The following is a 20,449-nucleotide window of genomic DNA, read 5'->3' on the forward strand; positions in this document are numbered from 1 at the left end:
GACAGCTGTCTAAATTTTATGACAATCTGTTCTTTCATTGACGGTTTATTGTGATAAGTGTTGGCTACTTTATAATTTCAAAAACAGTGAATCAAAAACTTTGACGTGTTTTAAGCTTACACTACTTTTTTATGGGAAAAAATTATTTAATGTAAGCATTGGCATGAAAAGTTTTATAGGGACACTCAGACCTTAAAAAAAAGGATAACACGAAATAAATTTTACTCTAATGAAAAGGTTTTTGCTGAAATTGAGGACTATTTCGAGGCCAAAAAAAAAAAAATATTTTTAAAAAAAGGTGTTGAAATGTTAGAGTTGCAATAGAATGATTGTTTTCTTCTTATTAAAGATTTGAATTGATGATTATAGCCCATTTCAAACGAAAAAACGTGTTTTCTTTGTTAAACATTGGACTTTTCAGCCCATGTGTTAGGAAACTTTTTAGCTGATTAATGTGAGTAACGGATGAATAAGAACTATTAAAATTTTATAGATTTTTGATTTTTGTTGTATGTTTATTTTGTTAACTTTTTATTCCTGATTTTTTTACAGCATATTAATAAAATAACTTGAGAAAAGGGTGTGTGGCGCGACATTTTTTTTAGGTGAAGTCTTATATACAGATATATAAGGTTGACTTTTGGTGAGCAAAGTAAAACTATGCTTTATTGCCCTAATTACCAATGGACACGCTATAAAAGCCACGAAAAATGATATATTGGGTACGCTTTCATAGTTCAACTTTACGTCTTTCCCTGATACTCCACAATAAATCTATCTAAAGACCTACGACAAACGATTCCTACTATTCGGAAAGTTGAATATATCGAGGAGGCAAAGTTTTACTTTGCTCGTTGCTACTCCAAAAATCGACTTATTAACTCGTTTTATTCCTTTTGCGTACTATAGATATAGTTATTTGATCATATCTCTTTGATTTCATTCCTTTCCTCACTATCAGGGTCAAAGTAAATTATTTCACTTCTTTTTTTGTGAATTTCTTTGTTGAAATTAATATTATGTTACTTTATACTTATACAACTAGAGAGACTAAGGAATAAAAAAAAACCAGAAGCTCAATAGAGGAAGGAAAGGGACAAAACATAAAAAGCGTGTGGTGTTCACAGCTCTCTAGCAAGCCCAAACGAAGAAGGAAAAGCGTGGAACGATCGTCGTATCATTTTTTTTTCGACCACACACACAAAAAAAGCTTCGTCAGTTGTCCAAAAATTTCCTTAAATCAAGTGGTTTCTTTTCTTTCTCTCATTGTTATTAACTATAATTTAAAAAAAACTTTATAATTTAAATAAAAGAAGTTTTTATATATTTTTTTTTACAAATTTCCGTCCTTAGTGCTTTAATTTGAAAATCAATTCCGTCGGTTCATATGTGTAGGGGAAAAACATGTTTTAAAATAATGTGCTTCAATGTTTCGTTGAGTTTTGTGCATTACTTATAAGAATATCGATATATTTATACAAGTTGAAGTTATTGTATTTTATCTAAAACAATAGTAAACACACATACCATACATTTAAAAAGTAAGGATCGGAAATAATCTCAAGCCCATGGGCAAGTTTTGGAGATGATTATGGATGATGAAGAGTCTGGACGGGAGACATCGCCAGAAGAAGAAGAACTCCGAACAAGCGGAGTTCGATTTAAATCTCATATACAGACGTTAAACGAAGATGATATTTTTGAGGAAGTGCCTCTCACTTCCAATCATTCACGTGTTCAGCCAAAAAATAATAATTCTAATCGAAGAAAGGAAATATCTTCCGCAGAGTTGAATTTAATCATTCCAGATTCAAAAAAGGCACCTCAAGTAAGTTTATGAATCCATAATATCCATGTTAAAAGATGTCTACAATATACATTGTATGTATATTGTACATACAGAGTTATTGAATGATTCCATATTCGATATTTGACAAACAAATTGAATCCCTGAAGCGGAAAAAATTTACAATCTCTAAAAAGTTTTCGTTCATATTTATTCTAACGTCTAATTGGAACTTAAAATATTAGAAAATAAAATAAAACAGATCCAGTATTTTTGATATTTAACGACATTTCTTTAAATTAAACTAATTATGGTCGATCACCAAGTTACCACTGTATTGGTCATACACAAACATAATATAGATCAATAATTATCAAGCTTTTTACAAAGTTTACCACTTAAGAAAATAGTAATATTTTCAAATACTACCATTATTTAAAACTTTTGAAAATAGGACAATGTTTGACAATCTTTTTATGAAAACTTATTTTTTAACAACTGACATATTTGATGACCTATTTCAAGAAAACTGTATTTTGGTATGATCTTTTATCTCCCACCTACCCAATTCAACTATTTTTGAGTACTGCAGTGACAAAACCACTTATGCAAAATCACATTGTCCACATTTTATTTATTTTATATTTAAAAAAAAATTATAAACTGTATCGTAACACCTCCAAAGCAGACATACCAACTATAAACTTTGAAATTCCTAAAGATCATTTGTTACCAATGGTCTTATTTTTATTTTCAACTTTCATAAGCCACAATAAACTAAAACTTTCCTCCCCTCCACACTTTAGTTAATATATTGCTTGATGTTGTTGTTTTTTTTACTTTTGACAGCTTTCATAACAACTTATCAATTGGTAAATTATTGTTATTTGGAATGACCCTGCATTTTATTTGGTTGATATATACTCCAAACCACTCGATATTAATTTACAGCATGTAATTTTATCCAGGGTCTAGAGACCTATTATCTTTGAGATACTTCTAAAACCCTTAAGTGACATGTGTATTTATAATTGACGATAAACCATTAAAAATTACGTCAATTCGCAGGACCAGTAGTTTTGAAAAAAAAGATTAAATATTATGTTATATTACCAAATATATACTATTAGGACTGTTCAGGCTATTGTTGAAGACTTTCTATTGAATATTATTTATGAGTATTAGAATGATTAATTTATGTCTGTCATAATAATATTATTTAAATGTTCCACCAAGCTCTTATATCAAATGTAAGTACGTGACAAAAAAATAAAAATTAATGTAAGGCACGTTAAGATATTTTCTAAATAATCAAGTCCTTTACTTTTATCGAACGTCCAATTTTAATATTGAAATTTTTATGATTGAAATAGTAATTTCCTAAATGTAAGGTCTTGTATGAGGAAATTTGAATTGTCTGTAATTACATAGATAGCCATGTATCTCAAGCACCTGCTGTTTTTGAAATTTTTAAATCGGACGAGAAATGTCATTGCAGTGAGATTCAAGGCTTAGGGCATCAACTCTTTCTTCTTTTTACGCTCCAACAGAGGTGGCCAGACTTACAGGAATTACTCGTAATACCATCTTAAATGAAAAGAAGTGGCTAGATCAAAAACATAGAGAGGAAGTAGATCTCTGGAGAAAAGTCCATTATTGCCTCCAACAGCATTATGACGCCCCTGATCTGGTTCTTAGTGGGACACAGACTAACATACGTCGACTTTTTTAGGATCAACTTACTCTCCTCTGTCCAGGAAAATTTCCCTGAAGGCAACATTGTCTTCCAGCTGGATGGGGCCCTTCTCACACTGCCGAAATATCTCAGACTTTCCAAACTAACAACATGGCTTAGCTGGCACAAAATAATGTGGCCACCATACTTACAGATGTCAATCCATCAATTTTTATTTATGGCCGTATATCAGGAAGTGGCACTGTAACATCTGTCACCCAAAGTTTTGAAGACATGGACGCCCTATGGGCGAGGAGTTGGCTTAAAATGTTCCCAGATTTTTATTTCGCAATACTTGTATCTTTTATTTCAATAGGCTGGTCGCCATTGGTAAGGCCAAAAGGGACCGAATAGAATGTATTAATTTAACATAGGCAATTTAGAGGAAAAAAGTTAATAAAGATTGTTAAAATGTAAAATTACAAAATAGCAGGTTATTTCCTTTTTTCTCCATTTTTTTGTAAGTCTTGAGTTTCCATCCAATTCCGACGAATTTTAACTTATAGAAATATATTGTACAAGATACAATTTTTTTTTCTTAAAGTTGTTAATTTAGTTGCCTTATTGGTCATAATTATTACAAACTTTTAATTAATATTATCATCTTATATTAATCGAACAAAATTACGCTGTTAATTTGTATTTAGGATTAATATAACTGTTGGTATTTTATCCCACAGAGTAATCATATGTTAGTATTTTTATTACAATAGTAAAGAATTATATAATTTATATATCGATCATCTATGGAATATTCAATTATTGCATTATCTTTATCCCAAGTTCTGTAAAACCTTCATTTAAAATTATTATTCTTATTTTTCAGCCTGCAACATGTACACAATGATATATATTTGACACCCCAATAAACATGTCTAACCTCAATCAAACTTTAGAAATTAAAAAATTGAGTCTTTTTAAGTAAATTATGCTTTATTACAAAGACTTTCAATCATGTTAATAAATGTTAATCTAAGAAAAATAAAGTTTTTCTTATAAAATAGATTGATTCCCTTCTAAATCCAAGGTTAAGCAATAAATACAAATGCAATTGTTACATTTTGGAATATATTTAAATAACAGAAAGTACAAATTAATAAAGTCATGTAATGATAAGTTTAAATTTTAAAAATAAAATCATTCATAATTAATCTGATTTTATTTAGAAATATTTATTAATCAACCTCCACTACCTCATTTCAACTCCAAACACAAGGACTTCCTTAGGATATTTATCCATCCAAACATTAAAATGAATGTTAAACTTCTTGTTGCATATCCTCAGCTGATAAATTAAATAGTTATTTATAACTATATTTGATACCTATGAATTCATTATCTAAAATAGTAGTTTGTGGAAATAATTTCAAATTTTGAAGATAAAGGGAAATATAATATAATTTCTAATTAAATTAATGATTATCAAACAAACTATTATATCCAAAACATGACATCATTAAATCCACTTCTATCTTTCAATTCATATTCATTGATTGGAAAAATAAAAATAATAAGAACGTCTAAAAACATTATTTGAAGCCTTAATAATTAATTTTCATAAATATAAATGACTCTGAAACAAACGAATTACCATTTCTAAAAAAAAAATGGATATAGAATGTATATAATAAATTCAAAATGTATTTTCAGGGTTCTCTTTTATTTACAAAAAAATACATAAAATCCGTATTTTTGACTATTTTTATTTCAAATAAAAATAAAATAATTGTAGCCTGTGAGTCTAGAGGCTTACTCAATATAATAGTCCTTAGCCTCGATGCCGCCTCTGAAATGGGAGTAACCCTTAAAGATGAAGACCCTGCGAATGGACGCAAAATGATCCTTATTGGCAGCCACCAGACTTGCGTTAGTTGTGTGGGGACATCTTTACATCTTTTAGTGTGGGTGTCAAGGTAGCCTGAGACGAAATTATGCATCGGGTTAAGAAGGCGGCTACCAGAAGGGCAATATCTGACTGGTTTGCATCTTGTAAGGCTGGCATTTGAGATCCTCTTTTACAATTTCCTGTCACTGACATTAATTTTCTTTTCAATTGAGACATAGTACTTTATCAGACATAGGCCAATTATGGTTTATATCTTCTTTAAGAACTCAACGCTACTAACCTTCTTGGAGTCCTCCTGAGACCTCAACAACTTTTAAATAGTTATGAGGGGTTTAATCCTTGAGTTTCTTCATAGTTTCCTGGATTTATTGTTACAAAAGACACACTTGCTGATTGATTATTAATTAGACACATAGATACAACGCATCTCCGTTCCTCTTCTGTAAGCTGAATCTCCTGCAGCTCTAAGTATAGTTCATCAATTGTACACCAAAATAAAAATAAAGTAAAAAAATTTTCTGTTTATTTACATAAAATTATATTATGACGACATTTGGTGCCAGAGCAACGCAATGAGAGCGTAGATATCATCTTCAAGCCATGTCAAAGGTAAATAAACCATTTGATACACAGAAGATATGACAAAGATATTGCAGTAATTTTGGTTTAGATAAGCAAAGGGTTAAAATTGTAAAAAGAAAACATTTAACTTTATATATTTACTTCAGTTAGAATGATATATATATCACCTGTGTAATTGTTCACATACATATTTAATGCACACACAGTACTTATATATGAAGAATCATTAAGGATTAAAAAAAATAAAAAAATAATCTTTTTCTCATATATTGAAAAGAAAAACCAATAACATGAACTAGATTCTCATTTCTCAACATTACTTAAATATATGAATGAATGTACATTTGTAAGTTTAAGATCAACTTTATCGATAACTAAATTATGTATGAATATATTTTTAAGAATGTTTATGTCATAAAAAACCAATACTTTTATTAGTATTGAAAATTATATTTTAATGCAAGGCAGTGATATTGCTTAATAATTGGAAAAAGTGTAGGACTCTCAGAGTCTACTTAAGTTTGCTTTCAATTTAATTTAGGGAAAAAATAACTACAAGATTGATAAAAAAAATTTTTAGTTTAATAAATTAGTCTCATTTTTTATCACAATGGTAAAAATAATAGTTTGTCGTAAAGTGAAGACATACAACTTCATAATCAAAAAAACTTTAAAAAAAATATTTCAAATGTGTAAACTTGTTGTTTGTAATAATTTTGTTTATATTTACATTTTTAAGCTAATAAGATTGGACAAAAGTATATTCAATTTTATTTTATACTGGTCACATAACCAAAAACTTTTGATTATAAAGTTCATTTTCATATTTCTCGATGTAAAAATATTTAAGAACACACCCTTTGAATCCAATTTGTTGACTTGTGATGATATATAACTCTAGTATTTACTTATTTTCATTTTTATGTATTTTTCCTATAATTTATTAAATATTTAATTATCTCAAAACTTTAAAAATTGTAGCATTAACTTCTGAGAAATTTATTATTCAAAAAAATTAATTTCAATCGATTGTACTACTGATATAGACTGTTTGAAAACAAATACTTTTAGGTAATTTAACCTAATCTATTTATTTTTGAAACATACTCTTTTGCCATAAAAGCAAGGAAAAAAATGAGTTATTTGTAATCTATAATTTACATGTTCTTAAAATTGGACGATTGCATATAAAAATAAGCAAATATTTAAAATTAAACAAAACAAATTCGTAATTAAACTAATTTTCACGTGGATTTGTGATTGATTTCTTAATCATAATATGATTATATATTTATATAAAAAAAGGGAAGTTATTGAAAAACCATATTTGATTCAAAAAAACTAATTACATATGTATAATCCTTGCATCAAGTACTATTAAATATGAATAACAAATTAAAAATATTTTTTTGTTGCCTTGGCTTATTAGTAAAAAAATAGTTTTATTAAAGAAAAGATGTGAGGCAAGTTGACATACGTTAGTTACGACTACCTATATTTATATTAATTTTATGATAAATTGAAGGCCGTATACACGTATTTTCGTCCAGCAATCGAGACTCGTTCAAGGTTTGATCATAAAAATTAAGATTTTACAAAAGGTATTAAATATTTCCTTAGAGTATTTGTCAAAAATTGATAAATGTTATAGTTGAATTAGTTGACCAAAAATCATTTTTTGAGAATTAGTATATATATATAGTATATTAAGTTTTTGCAAAAAAAAAAGAAAAAAACTCACTAGCAAATATGAAATCAAAATATAGATATTTGAGTAATGATAAATTGACAGCCCTGGATAAGTTGATGCAGTAACGATTATCGAAAAATAATAATAGAAAATAGTAGTGGTTATAACTATAATTTAAAAAAAAAGTATATAATTAAAATTTATATAATCTGATTCGTGATTCCCAAGTAATTTTGAATCATTTCAACATTTCTGATTCAGATGAAATTCTCAACTCAAGGCCAAAAATAAAAATAATCTTATGTTTGCAACAACTAGCCGATGTCAACTAGCTCCTTATGAAATCTTTCACTTTTAATACAAATATCTCAATGACAAATTATCTAATAAGCATAATTTAGCTCCTTAATTAACAAAAATAATTTTATTTTTATAAAGTAAGAAGAATTTTAAATGTCAGATAATACTTGAAATTTGTTTGAAAAAAAAAGAATTAACACGAAATAAGTTTATCCAAGGGTTTGAATTCAGAAAGTACGTTAAAGCTCAAGAGTGGGTCTTCACCCATGGAGAGGTGTATTAATTGCAGTATTCAGTATTAATTTGTATAATTATATAAATAATACAGCAATGATAGTTGATTCTTCCAAAATTCCCAAACACCTTCTTGTAAATTCAATATTTACTTTTGTGTCAATTAACCCCACTTTCTTAAAGAAATATTTGAATTTCATTTAATTAATTCAAAGATTTAATTTGATAAATTTATTTGTATATAATTTATTTTTTATGTAGATAAAATAATTATTATCACAAGTAAAATCATATTTATAATATTTTATATTTACATAAAAACAAATTATTTTTGATTTGATATCAAATAACAATGAATTAATTTGTACATAAAATTTTTTATTAGTTTTATTTACTTTAATTTTTCAAAAATTCATAAAGTAATATATTTGAAAGTGAAAGCGTACATAAAGAAATACTGGACCTCCTATAGAGGAATATATATTTTATTTTCCTAACTTTAGAAGCTCATATCTCTAAAAATAATTAACATAAAGAGCTGAAATATTCAATATTTTTGATAAATAAGTTATATATATATATACCTTTTAACAAAAAATTAGTTAACAATTGATTTATATAATTAGCTCTATTGATTGTTTTTGGAGTGAAATGTCTCCAATATGATTTTTTGTCCAAAAAAGGTGATATCAAATACAATCTTTTCTCTACAACTTTCCTTAAATTATTTTTGGGGGTTAAAAGTGGAATAAATATACTAATTGGGTGGTTAGTTGAAATATGGAAACTTATAAGAGAGAGAAATAAGAAAAACACATGAGAGGAGTAGATAATTCTTCCCTCTCGATGACAAACTGTGTGTATTGACATCCCTTCTAAAAAATAAGCCGATATTAGTGAACATCCTTTTTAAACATAGTTACTGAATTGAATAAAAGGTTAACTCTAACTCAAACATATTTTAAATTGTTTTTACACACTCGAAAAAGACTCAAAATGACACTTTTTAACATAAGTTATTTACTTCTTTTTTTTTTATTTGGTAAAATCAATGAAAATACCACAAATACTTGTATTGGCTGAATGCATTGATGATAAATGTATATTTTGTTTAAAAAGCTAATCTTAACTGTAACAGTTTCGTGTTTTTTAATTTGTCTTTATTACAGTAAATATATCAGAATTTTATTTTCAAATAAATTTATACCACATATTTATTAATTTAACTAATATTAAATACAAAATAAGTTCTTATTAATTTTGAGGAAGTTATATTGTTACTGAGTAAACATTTAAGGAATATACTCAAAAGTGCCAGAGCTTCCAACACAGGATCAATGCAATTATCAAAGTCGATGGAAGCATACTTTGAAGATTAGAAATGGAAAATATTTTGTCATTATCGAGCAAAGTTTTTTAAATGAAGTTTTCCTTTTTTTGCAATTAAACTTCTGAAAATTTCAAATTCAAAATATTTGGTTTATAATTATGCATCCGGAATACTCTACATAAGTTAAAAAGCCAACAAAGGTATTTCATAATAATTAATGATAATGTAAATATAGTTGTTTTAAATACTATACAAGAAACTGTCAATACTTCAGATAAATGTTATGTAATAATTTCATGTTTATAAATTTATCAAAAACAAGAAAAAATGCTATATTATAATAATGCATATTGAATTGCATTTCTGTGTTGACAAATCTTATACTACATTTATTTAACCCTTATAATATCAGACAAATCACTGCATGACGCACGTATAATACTGCCTAGGTTATTGAAACCATATTTAATCATAGGTATATTTTTATGCATTCTTGCAAAATATTGGATTTCTTTATAAAAGTATAATTTATTTTAAAACCGATTACTTTCCGATTGATTAACTAATTCATTTTCGAAAGAAAATACGAGTATAAACTGAAATGTTATTTAATATTACAACATTAAAAGTATTTTAGCTTATTCATACCCAAAATTTAACCTTTATTATTTGTAAATATGGGACCTTTTATTACTCTTCTTATTTTATAAAAAAGTTTATAATATCTTTAAATAAGTATAATAGCTTTTAATGGGTCCATTGGAACATTTGTTGTTATATACAATGTTTTACGCTTGTAAGTATATATAACATAATATTTGACGATTTGTTTCACTTAATATATATATTTATATCTACATATAAAGTAAAAAATACGGATAGTGAGGACAAATTCCATTACTAATAAAGATATATTTTTAATACATGCAAGGTCCAAAGAATTTGACTTATATAATGAATAATCTATTTAATTTATATTAATAATTGTCTTAGTTAAGAAGAATGAATAGAAATATTTTTTTTTATAAAATTAAAGACTAATTATATTTATCCTGGGTTTTAGCATAGGAATTATTTGTCGTTTATTTACGTTGACTTTAAATAGTAAAGTTTGAAAAAGCAGATATAATTATTAAATGCATCACAAAAATACCCTCTTATATTGTATATTTTGGATAAAAAACAAGAACATACAATGAGATGAGTAATAACAATGGAATTTTTCTGATATTCGTGCATATCAACTTCTTACTCATCAAAAATTAATACTTTCTTCAACCATATTGTCTTTATTAGACTCTTTTTGTAGTTTAACAAAACTGCACTATAATACGATTATTTTTAATTATACCCGGCAACATTTTCCTCAAAAACAGGAATATAAAATGGCCCATAATTTGAACAATACAAAAACTTTGGTTGGACATCGTCCTGGAAGAATAAAATTTTCTGCAGTCAAGGCAGCCTAGACGAAACTTCTCCCAGAAAAAATCCTCTGAAAGACAAAAAAAAAAAAGATACAAACAAATTCAGTTGATAAGTTAAAATTATTTAATCCAAAGTCTCAATTCTGTGATTTTTGTTTCGTTTTTCAAAATAAGGCTTCATTTTGTTTTTTTATGATAATTAATTACTATAAATTACAATAAAATTTATTAAATAGAACATAGAACCGCATTACTACTAAGATACGATCTATGGTTTACTTTTTAATTAAATCTTTATATACAAAATTTAAAATTTATAGCGTAAAATTAGCTATTTTGATATAATAGGAATAATTTTTTCTGCAGATATGTTCTGCATAGGACTTACTCGAGTTTGTTTTTGTTTTGTGTATACGTTTGAAGACCTTTAAAAAATTGAGTCATTATGACGAAATAAATCAATGATGTGGTTGTTTTTTCATTTGTCTATCAGTGTATATTATATCAATCTTTGGATTTTTCTCCTAGAATCTCTTAATTTAATTTTTAGTTATTAAATGTCGTGATTTGAACTCGAAAATTGCGACTCTGATTGAAACTTGAATTGATTACAGAATGAAAGACTCGCTGATCGACTGGGACTAAAAAACCATTTTTTTTTCACTAGATATAATACAATCTTTAAAACATATTTAATTTCTTTGAACAAGAACTGTAATATATGAAATTATTTAAGGAATCATTGAAAATTTTCAAAGATTTGACTTGGGCTTGTGAGCAAAAACTTGAAACTCTACTTGGACTTAGAGTATGATGTCTTTTTTTGAACCTCTAGTCATTACTCATTTATTCTGCATTGAGGGACTGTTCCTAAAAAAATGAAGAACTTTTCGCAACATAATGAAAAATAATTCACTTCTTGTATTAGTTGCAATCCCACATTTTTTACAAATACCAATCTATAAATAAACATGTAGAAGAAGAAATAAAAAAAACCAAGTATATTTTTGTTCAAGCCCCAATAACTTCTACTACACAATACATTTTTTTTTCTTCAATATATTATGTCTATATCTAAGTTGACACTTCATTAAATTTACAATGGCTTAGAACTTTCACATTAAGTCTGTTTCAATATTCATTTATATTAAAACATATACATATCATATTTTATTAATATTTTTACTACGGCTAAATGGATACAAATGCGTTATTTGCAATACAAGTTGTCTTCAAGGTTTATTACAACTTTTTATACTAAAATTATTTATATAATTTATCTAATTGGACCTTCAAATTTTGATAGAATACAGTTTACCTGGATTAATGAAAGTGATTAACTTCAATTGAATATAATTGATCAAGGGCTGTGGAAGAGCATTAATCAAACTTTACATCAAATATATATGTTTTATTTCATAACTACCTCTGAATATTTATTTATATACTTGATAAACATAACAATCCGACTAAAATAATTTAAATTTGTATTATAAAGGTTTAAAAATTAAATTAATTGAAAAACGTTTATTTAAGAAAACATAATCCATTTTGCAACATAAATGATAATATAAATAAACTAAAGCTTACTTTTTACCATTCGCTATGTTCAAAACAATTGTCACTAATATAAATTTAAACAAAACATATATTTCTTGTACTGACTCTAAAAAAGGTTTCACAAGAAAAATATATTTATCTAGGTATTGAACGAATTAATAATTTCTATAAGTACAAGCAAAAGTTTGTTTATAAAGATATCTCCATGAATAAAAATGAAGTACTTTATTTTGATTACATTATAATGGGGCTTCTATGTTAAGTAATAATTAAATTTAGTTATCTAAATTTTTTCACTAAATAAGTTTCGTGAGTAATAATCTTTAAACAAGAAAATAAAACTTCCTATCACTGATTATGCTATTTACAATTGACGTACTAGTATTTTGTGGTATTTTAAATTATATTTGGTGTTGGATAAGTAAAAGTTGTACTGATTTTTTCAAACTTATCAAAGTAATTGAAATAATGAAAACATGAAAATAACACGCTTTGTCAAAAATCCCTTATTTGTGACGGCTAGTTATTATTCCATACGACAATATGAAATAGTCTAGTTGAATATAAAGGAACACAAATCCTCCTTCTACATCCCATTGTTTTCAAAAAATAAATATAAATTATTATCAATAATATTGTTAAAACATTTATTAATTTTCCTTTGATTTCATTATTTGACACATCTCAAAATTATCTCAAGTTAATATTTTTTTTTACGTTTGGATAAAATTAGTTCTCTAAAACATTTTCATACTTACCAAAAATAAAAGCTTAAAACAAGTTATTTTCTAGATGAGCTCTCATTAAAAACTTTATTCAGTATACATTATTTACTCTGAATTTTAAGGAGATAAGGATTAATGAAGCATAATCAGAGCATGATTGTTCCATTGGATCATTAAGGAAAACAATACGTGTTTAAAATTCCTTATGGCGTAATTATGTGCAGAACTTTCAATGTTGTTTCATTAGGTCAGAGGTTTTCAAATTGTTTGGTAGGTATTATAAGAGAGTTGGTGATAAAAAAAAATACAAGTACCTTTATTGAAAATTGAGCTAATGTTGGATCAGTCATAGATCTAAATTCCTAATCATTATTTTTTCTTCCTCTTTCAGTCTTTTTTTTAATAATCGGACAAGTATTTTGCTCATTCATAATTTCTAAAGAACAACTAGTTGATCTTTCAGTCTTCAGGTCCTAAATTATTATTAATATTTTTTTCACTCCTAGATAGAATAAAAGAAAATATCAACAAAGAAAAGCATGAAGGATAGGTTGAACTGTAATAAAACGTTCTGTCTACACATCTCCTACTTTTAACTACAGGTCTATTGTCTTTTTAAATATAGTTAGGAGGAAATCTTTAACAGCTGAAATGACGTAGTTAGTAATACGTCATTTCAGATTTTGTAGTTACCATAATAGACAATGTTATTTTCACATAAAACACCACTCAACAATATGGGACAAAGTAATTAATAACTATTATTTTTTATTATACTCGACAACGCGTGTCTTTATTGCATCTATATCATGATAAAAATGATTTATTTTACATATATAATACAAACAAATAATAGATATATATTTATGCAGGAAAATACAAATGCTTTGAAGGGTACACTGGAGAGAGAATTATAATAATTGACACTCCTTTCTATAACTACAGTAATTATAATATACTTGTTAATAAAAAATCCGTTAAATCAATATCCATTCATAAGGCATTACTAATGTGATTTTAAATACTGACCGTGTAAATGTTCGACCATTAGAAGCTCCGTTAAGAACACTTCTAACAAGTCAGTCCTTACCCCCATTAACGTTTATAAATATGCAAGCAACTCTGGATTCTGTAATACTTAATCCAATACTACCACTTTATCATCTACTCAAAGTTATATTGGTGGATTTCTCCAGACCGAAAAGGACCGGTCCTAGGACTGACAAACTTAATAATTATCAAACTAATAGGATTGCAGTTATTTTAAATCATTACAACACTATGATAAGCTAATTGTGTTGTTTTTTGAATAAATAGGTTTATATATTATTTTCGTAATATCATGAATAATTACCTTCATTAGCAAATAGTTATCAAACTTTTGCATAGGGACTCCTGAAGCGACCACAAGATCTAAGTCAAGGCCTCAAAGGTGGAACGAAATAGTTGGTGCCGTGAAAAAGTATGTTGAGGACAAGAGAGGCAAGGTCACCGTCAGCGTCCTCTCCAGGGAGTTCAACGTCATCAGAAGGACCATGTACAGGCAAGTTAAGAAAGATCTTGGGCCTAAGGTCTACAAGAGAACCCCTGGTCATGCCCTCAAGCCTGTAGACAAGGTGAAACGTCAATTCGTCCATTTCGTCCGACTTTTGGAGGCCTTGACTTAGATCTTGTGGTCGCCTCAGGAGTTCCTTTGGCTACCATGTTGTAAACGGTGGTGCGGCTGCAGTTCAGAACATTGGCAATTTCAATGGGAGTTTTCCTCGCGTGGAATGTTCCAAAATTCCGACTCGACTTATCTCCATATTATCGGCTGTTGTTTCACTGTTGCTATTTAGATTTTGTTTATAACTAGTCAAGATCCTTCCCCTCAAAGTATAAATCGGTTTCAACTCAATAAGATCACGAATATGTACATGGCGGAAAATTTAAAGGAGTGTTCAGTTTTAGACGCGCACACCTGTATATTTGAATATGATAGCAATTAAAGTGATGGGACTGCTAATTGCAAATGGCCTTAATCGTTGTATCACTATATTGCAGGAACTTTTGAGCACAATTTTAGATCTAATTAGATTTGTTTGCTGATTGCTCACAAGCCTGCATAGAAGTAACATAGTTTAATTAAGGTTATGTGGGTATTTGATGGTATAACTATACTTTTTGTCCTTTTTATTTTGTGTATGCCTGACAATATTTATACTTTTATTACGATAGATAGATATCTCCACTTTTCGTTGCTTTCCAAAATATGTACCATCAATACAAAAAGACAGTATGAATTTTTTTTTGATAATACATTCATTCTTTATAGTTTTTACGTATTAGTATTATGACTAAATCAATAAATTCTTGGTTGATCCGGTATTCTTATAAATTTTGTTTAACAATTCTCAGAAAACCTGACAAATGGGTATGTTCAAGAGATGATGTCACAATTATTTTTAACACTATGATTGCCGTAATTTTGTTATACCTGTAATGCCCAGTGTGTCAAAAATAGCAACAAACTAGGAAAACTCTAGATTTTTACAAGATATATTATTCTAGATATTAATCAAAAAAAGAAAAAAACACCCACCATAATCATATATCATATTTACATAATTATAACTTTTATATACTTCCTATTTTCCAAAAAGTTTTCAACTGTTTATTTTAAACTTAAATATTTTTGCCAAAAAATATATAGTTGTCTCAAAGTAAAAAAAAATATTTTCTGATTAGAACAAAGAAAATATGAACTTTCAAATTAAGATGCTGTCAAATATGACACTTTGGCAATTATAATGTTATATAATATAAAGGATATAACATGAATTCAGTGCTGTTGATCTGTTTACTTTAAATTAAAATCAAATGGCATAAATAACTGACTTTAATTTGGTCCTGAACAGCACAAGGGCACTGGTAACATGCACCCCATCTTAATTCTTGTATCTCAGTAGTAAATACAATCATTGTAAATATATATCATTCAACGGAGCCTCCATTTGCCTCAATATCAGTCTCAATTCAGGTCTTGAACCACTCATAGGCCTATCGAAATTCTTGTGTTCCATGAGTATGGAGTCGATCAGAGACATCAGGTGATGTTCTAACGTCTATTGACATTTGAGTTAAGGTTTCCAAACAAAATAACCCAACAGATTCCGGTTGGAGGACAAATTTCATAGATACCTAGTTTTAGAATTACTCCTTCAGACAATCCAAAGTCGTTTTGGAGGTCCTCAATTCTGTTATCTACTGCCGATCCCAGTCACCAAAATCATCAAAACAAACACCTGCATTCTACCTATCAAAATGTAATTTCGTTATTATATTTATTAGAACAATCCGAATGTGAAGGGCTGAATAAAGTTGTTACACCTTATAAATTAGTTTTGGATTCGATTATTACTTGAGTTCGAAGAAAAATGTATTTTACTAATGTCGACAACTTTCTGAAAATTTTGTTAACCCAACCAAAATATTTTTTTTGAAAAACTGAGTTTACTAAAGCTCAAATAATTAAAGCTCAATGCATTCAAGTAAAGATCAGTCAAATTTATTTTACCACTTATACAGACTGTAAAAACCCCTTTCTACTTTAAATAAGATTCTATGTGTTATAAAATAGAAACAAGATAAAATATGTGGAAATTCTCTAAAAAATAAAACTCACCAAACTCATAAATTGGTTTATTGCCCTATATAGTCTTGAAACGGTGACTGATAAACTTTGGACTAAACATGACTATATCTACAGTTGAACTTATGGAGCATTCATAACCTTTCGATATATGGTTACTCAACAATGTCGAACTAACCAATGAAAATTCCTTTGACTTTTATTTGACTTATCTATTGCCTGTCCTCATGATCAGCTATTGTTGTCAATTGGGATTTCACATGAATAAATATTATTTGAGTGGCATCAACGTAAGTATTGTGGGGATTCATGGCTGAAGGAGACTGAGTAAAGTTTGACACTCAGCTTATTCGGTCAACAGTCCAATATCGAATTATCAATGCAAATATATGTATGTTACTTTGCTGGGATGTTTATCTCTGAAGACTAGAAATATATTATATGTATCATATTTTTGCTTCATTTTCTATGTAAATTATTAATTTATCCAAATTTGCATCGTGTAATAAATTTTGTGATATGTTACGTCCTTAGTATCTGAGTTACTCACAAATTCTATAATTTGTTATTACGGTTTCATATATTTTTTTTTTTTTGAGTTTTTGTCATTAATCTATCCAACGACAAATATTAAAAGGGAAGTGTGATATATTTTTTATATTTAGAAATAACCATTCCTTTAGCGTATAAAAAAATATAATGCTATTATATCCAACTACTGTTTTCGATTAATAATTCAAAGGTATAAAATACAACAACTACACAAGTCAAATAAAAGTATTATATTACTAAAATATCAATTTAATGCTTGGATGGCTGAACAACCTAAAATATTACAAGGTGTTACGATTTGAAAATCAGAAAAAAATTATTATTATAAGGAAACTGTCAAAATAACGGTCTCTTCAAAAAAATATTAATACAATTAGTTATATGGAATCCAGTTGTTTATGAAAGAAAGTAAAATCAAGTATTTTAATGAAATTATATGTAACAAAAAAAAACTACATAGCCATGTACTTTTAATTAAGATTTTGTATTAATAATTACACCTTGAAACAAAATTTATGTATTTTGAACACCCGCCGGCTGGTCTCATATTAATAATTGATATTAAATCATTCAACGTTAAAATGATTTTATCATTTTCAATTACAGTTGGTTTGGCCTTTAATGCTATTTTTTTCTAAATTACGTTTTCAGTTTACAATTTGATTCAGAGCCACATTTTGAAAGAAAATAACATTATAAATAAAAATTATAATTAATCATAAAAATTCCAGCATTCCAAAGGTAAAATATTTATTATGTAATTTACAGTTCCTATAACTATGTGTTGAAAATAAAAAATCAAGTATAATATTGATCAAATTTAATATTGTTGAATATATTTTTCAATTGCTCTATTTTATAAGTAAAATAACGAATATTAAATATAATAATAATTCAATATTACATATTAAAAATATTTTGATTGATTTTTTTCAGTTTTCTGATCATTTGACTAATTGTAAGAAATAATTAATATTTCAGAAGCATAAAAAGTTCATAAATTAAATTTATACAATTCAATTAGACTGCTTATGATTTGTATGATACTTAATAAAAGTTTTTTTTCCTGCCTCTTAAAATTTAATTTTTTGCTATGGGTTTATATCGAAATTATCCATGAAATGTAAAAAAAAAGGCTTTATACACAAAAACATCTGCCATTTTGAAAATTATGAAGCTCATTTTTCGTTTTCTACGTTTACAATAACAATAATAAAAGTGAATTTTTTTCGGCAGGCAAAATTGTTGATGCATAGTGCTATATAATAATTTATTTATTCTGTTTAAGTATTTACTCAAATATGTTTCATTAAAACTAAATTTATAATATCTCTGATGATGGATTTGCCCCTTCATTCCTTAACATAATTTAAAAAAAAATATGATTAATTCATTGCGTCACTGCAAAATTTGTTCTTCGTTACTTTTTTTTTATTAGTATTTTTCTAGATTTACGAGTATAATTAATGGAATAATCAATACATCTATGAAGCAAAATAAATTGATTTTTTTCTGATAACTTATACAAAAATATATATATAAATGATTCTTATTCAAAAAAAAAGATTCTTAATTAATCATCCTCTTATTACTCAATAATAAAAACACTTCTTTTGAATAAATGGATATAAGATATGTTCCACTTTTATATACATATAAATATTTTTTTTGTTGTTGAAGAAAACTGATTTTTAATCTAACCTATTAACCATCTATTACTTTCCATCAAATTATATCGTGGGTACTTCCTTAATTAGAGTTAAGACCATAATTGAGTCCAATATTTTCTTTGATTGTGAGATCAAGTTAAGTCACATTTTTTTTTAAATATAGGCCAAAGTATAATCACGAGTTCAAGGCCCCACCTTTGGATGTATCTATGAATGCCTTCAGATACCTAAATACATAATATATCAGAGACACAGTTTCTATGGAAAAAAATAATAAGCATGCATAATTTTGTGACGTGTTAAGTACTATCGACAGTACATTGCATTGCCAAAAGTTATTAGGCGTTGAGGAATAGGTACCCTTTGCTTTGATATTATATATTAGCTTTATTTATATGAAAAGATAACTCCTCAACAAATGATCAGTGTTGATCTTCTTTTGTTATGAGAAACGTTCTTCGTAGTTTCTTAATACTTCATAATGTTCTCTCCTCAGGAATGAAATCATAATGAAAGAATAAAAAAACAATGTTTAAGTTTCCAACAACAACAAAAATCTTGAATAGTGTTGTTATTTTTTTGCTTCATGCTAAAATATGCTCAGGATATATTTGTTCAACCTGGAATAAATGCACTCGCTTTTTTTCTTTTTTAATATGACGTGCTAAGCTGCTAAACTTCATTTACAGTGTCATTAATTATGTTACATTTCCTTTTCTTTTTTTGAGTTTTGTGCGCTGAACTCTAACTACGCACTCTCGTTGCTACAATGTTATTTCTTCAATCATTTAGTGATCAGTTGTAAAGGTGGGATTAATTATGTCTTTACTCAAGCATGTCAACCTCATATCTACTCCCAGTTTATTATTATTATTAGTCTAATGTAGTTATTTGAAAATGTATCAAAGATTTATATGATATGAATTCTAATTATAGAAACAAGAAATTAGAAGTTATGCGTGTGCAATAAATACAATCACTTTACCTTTTGATATTAAGCGTATATTCAAAATTATTTTTACGAGGGACAGACATACAAATAATACCGTATTAATATACGTCACAAATATTGCAAATATAAGAAAATAATAACTGTATAATCTTGTGTAAAGAACCACTAAAAATGACCATTCGGAAATTTTCCACTGGGGAAAGTTGCCCTGGAGAAAAATGTTAGAATGAAAAATTGTCATTGGGAAAATTATTATTTAGAAAATTTCAATTGGTGAAAATTGCACTGGAGAGGATTATCAGTGTGGAAAATTGTTTCTGCAAAATTTCCAGTCATTTACTTACAAAATCAAAATATCTCGCCCCAAAACTTGTTTTGTAAACGGCAACGCCAACATGCAGGTTAACAACCACCGTTGCAACTTCACAA

The 20,449-nt window shown here is 27.3% G+C and overlaps 1 protein-coding gene across 1 annotated transcript in view; it reads left to right on the plus strand.

The window, feature by feature from the left end:
• The first annotated feature begins 1,217 nt into the window (after window positions 1-1,217).
• Window positions 1,218-20,449, plus strand: part of LOC121115206 (facilitated trehalose transporter Tret1) — a 76,420-nt gene continuing 57,188 nt past the window's right edge. The window contains exons 1-2 of the mRNA XM_071887441.1: window positions 1,218-1,391; window positions 1,515-1,828. Of these exons, the coding sequence (XP_071743542.1) occupies window positions 1,586-1,828 (243 nt within the window). The 5' untranslated portion in view covers window positions 1,218-1,391; window positions 1,515-1,585. The remainder of the gene's footprint in view (window positions 1,392-1,514; window positions 1,829-20,449) is intronic.

The sequence above is a fragment of the Lepeophtheirus salmonis genome, chromosome 3 (assembly GCF_016086655.4).
Source record: "Lepeophtheirus salmonis chromosome 3, UVic_Lsal_1.4, whole genome shotgun sequence".
In the NCBI taxonomy this organism is placed as follows: domain Eukaryota; kingdom Metazoa; phylum Arthropoda; class Copepoda; order Siphonostomatoida; family Caligidae; genus Lepeophtheirus; species Lepeophtheirus salmonis.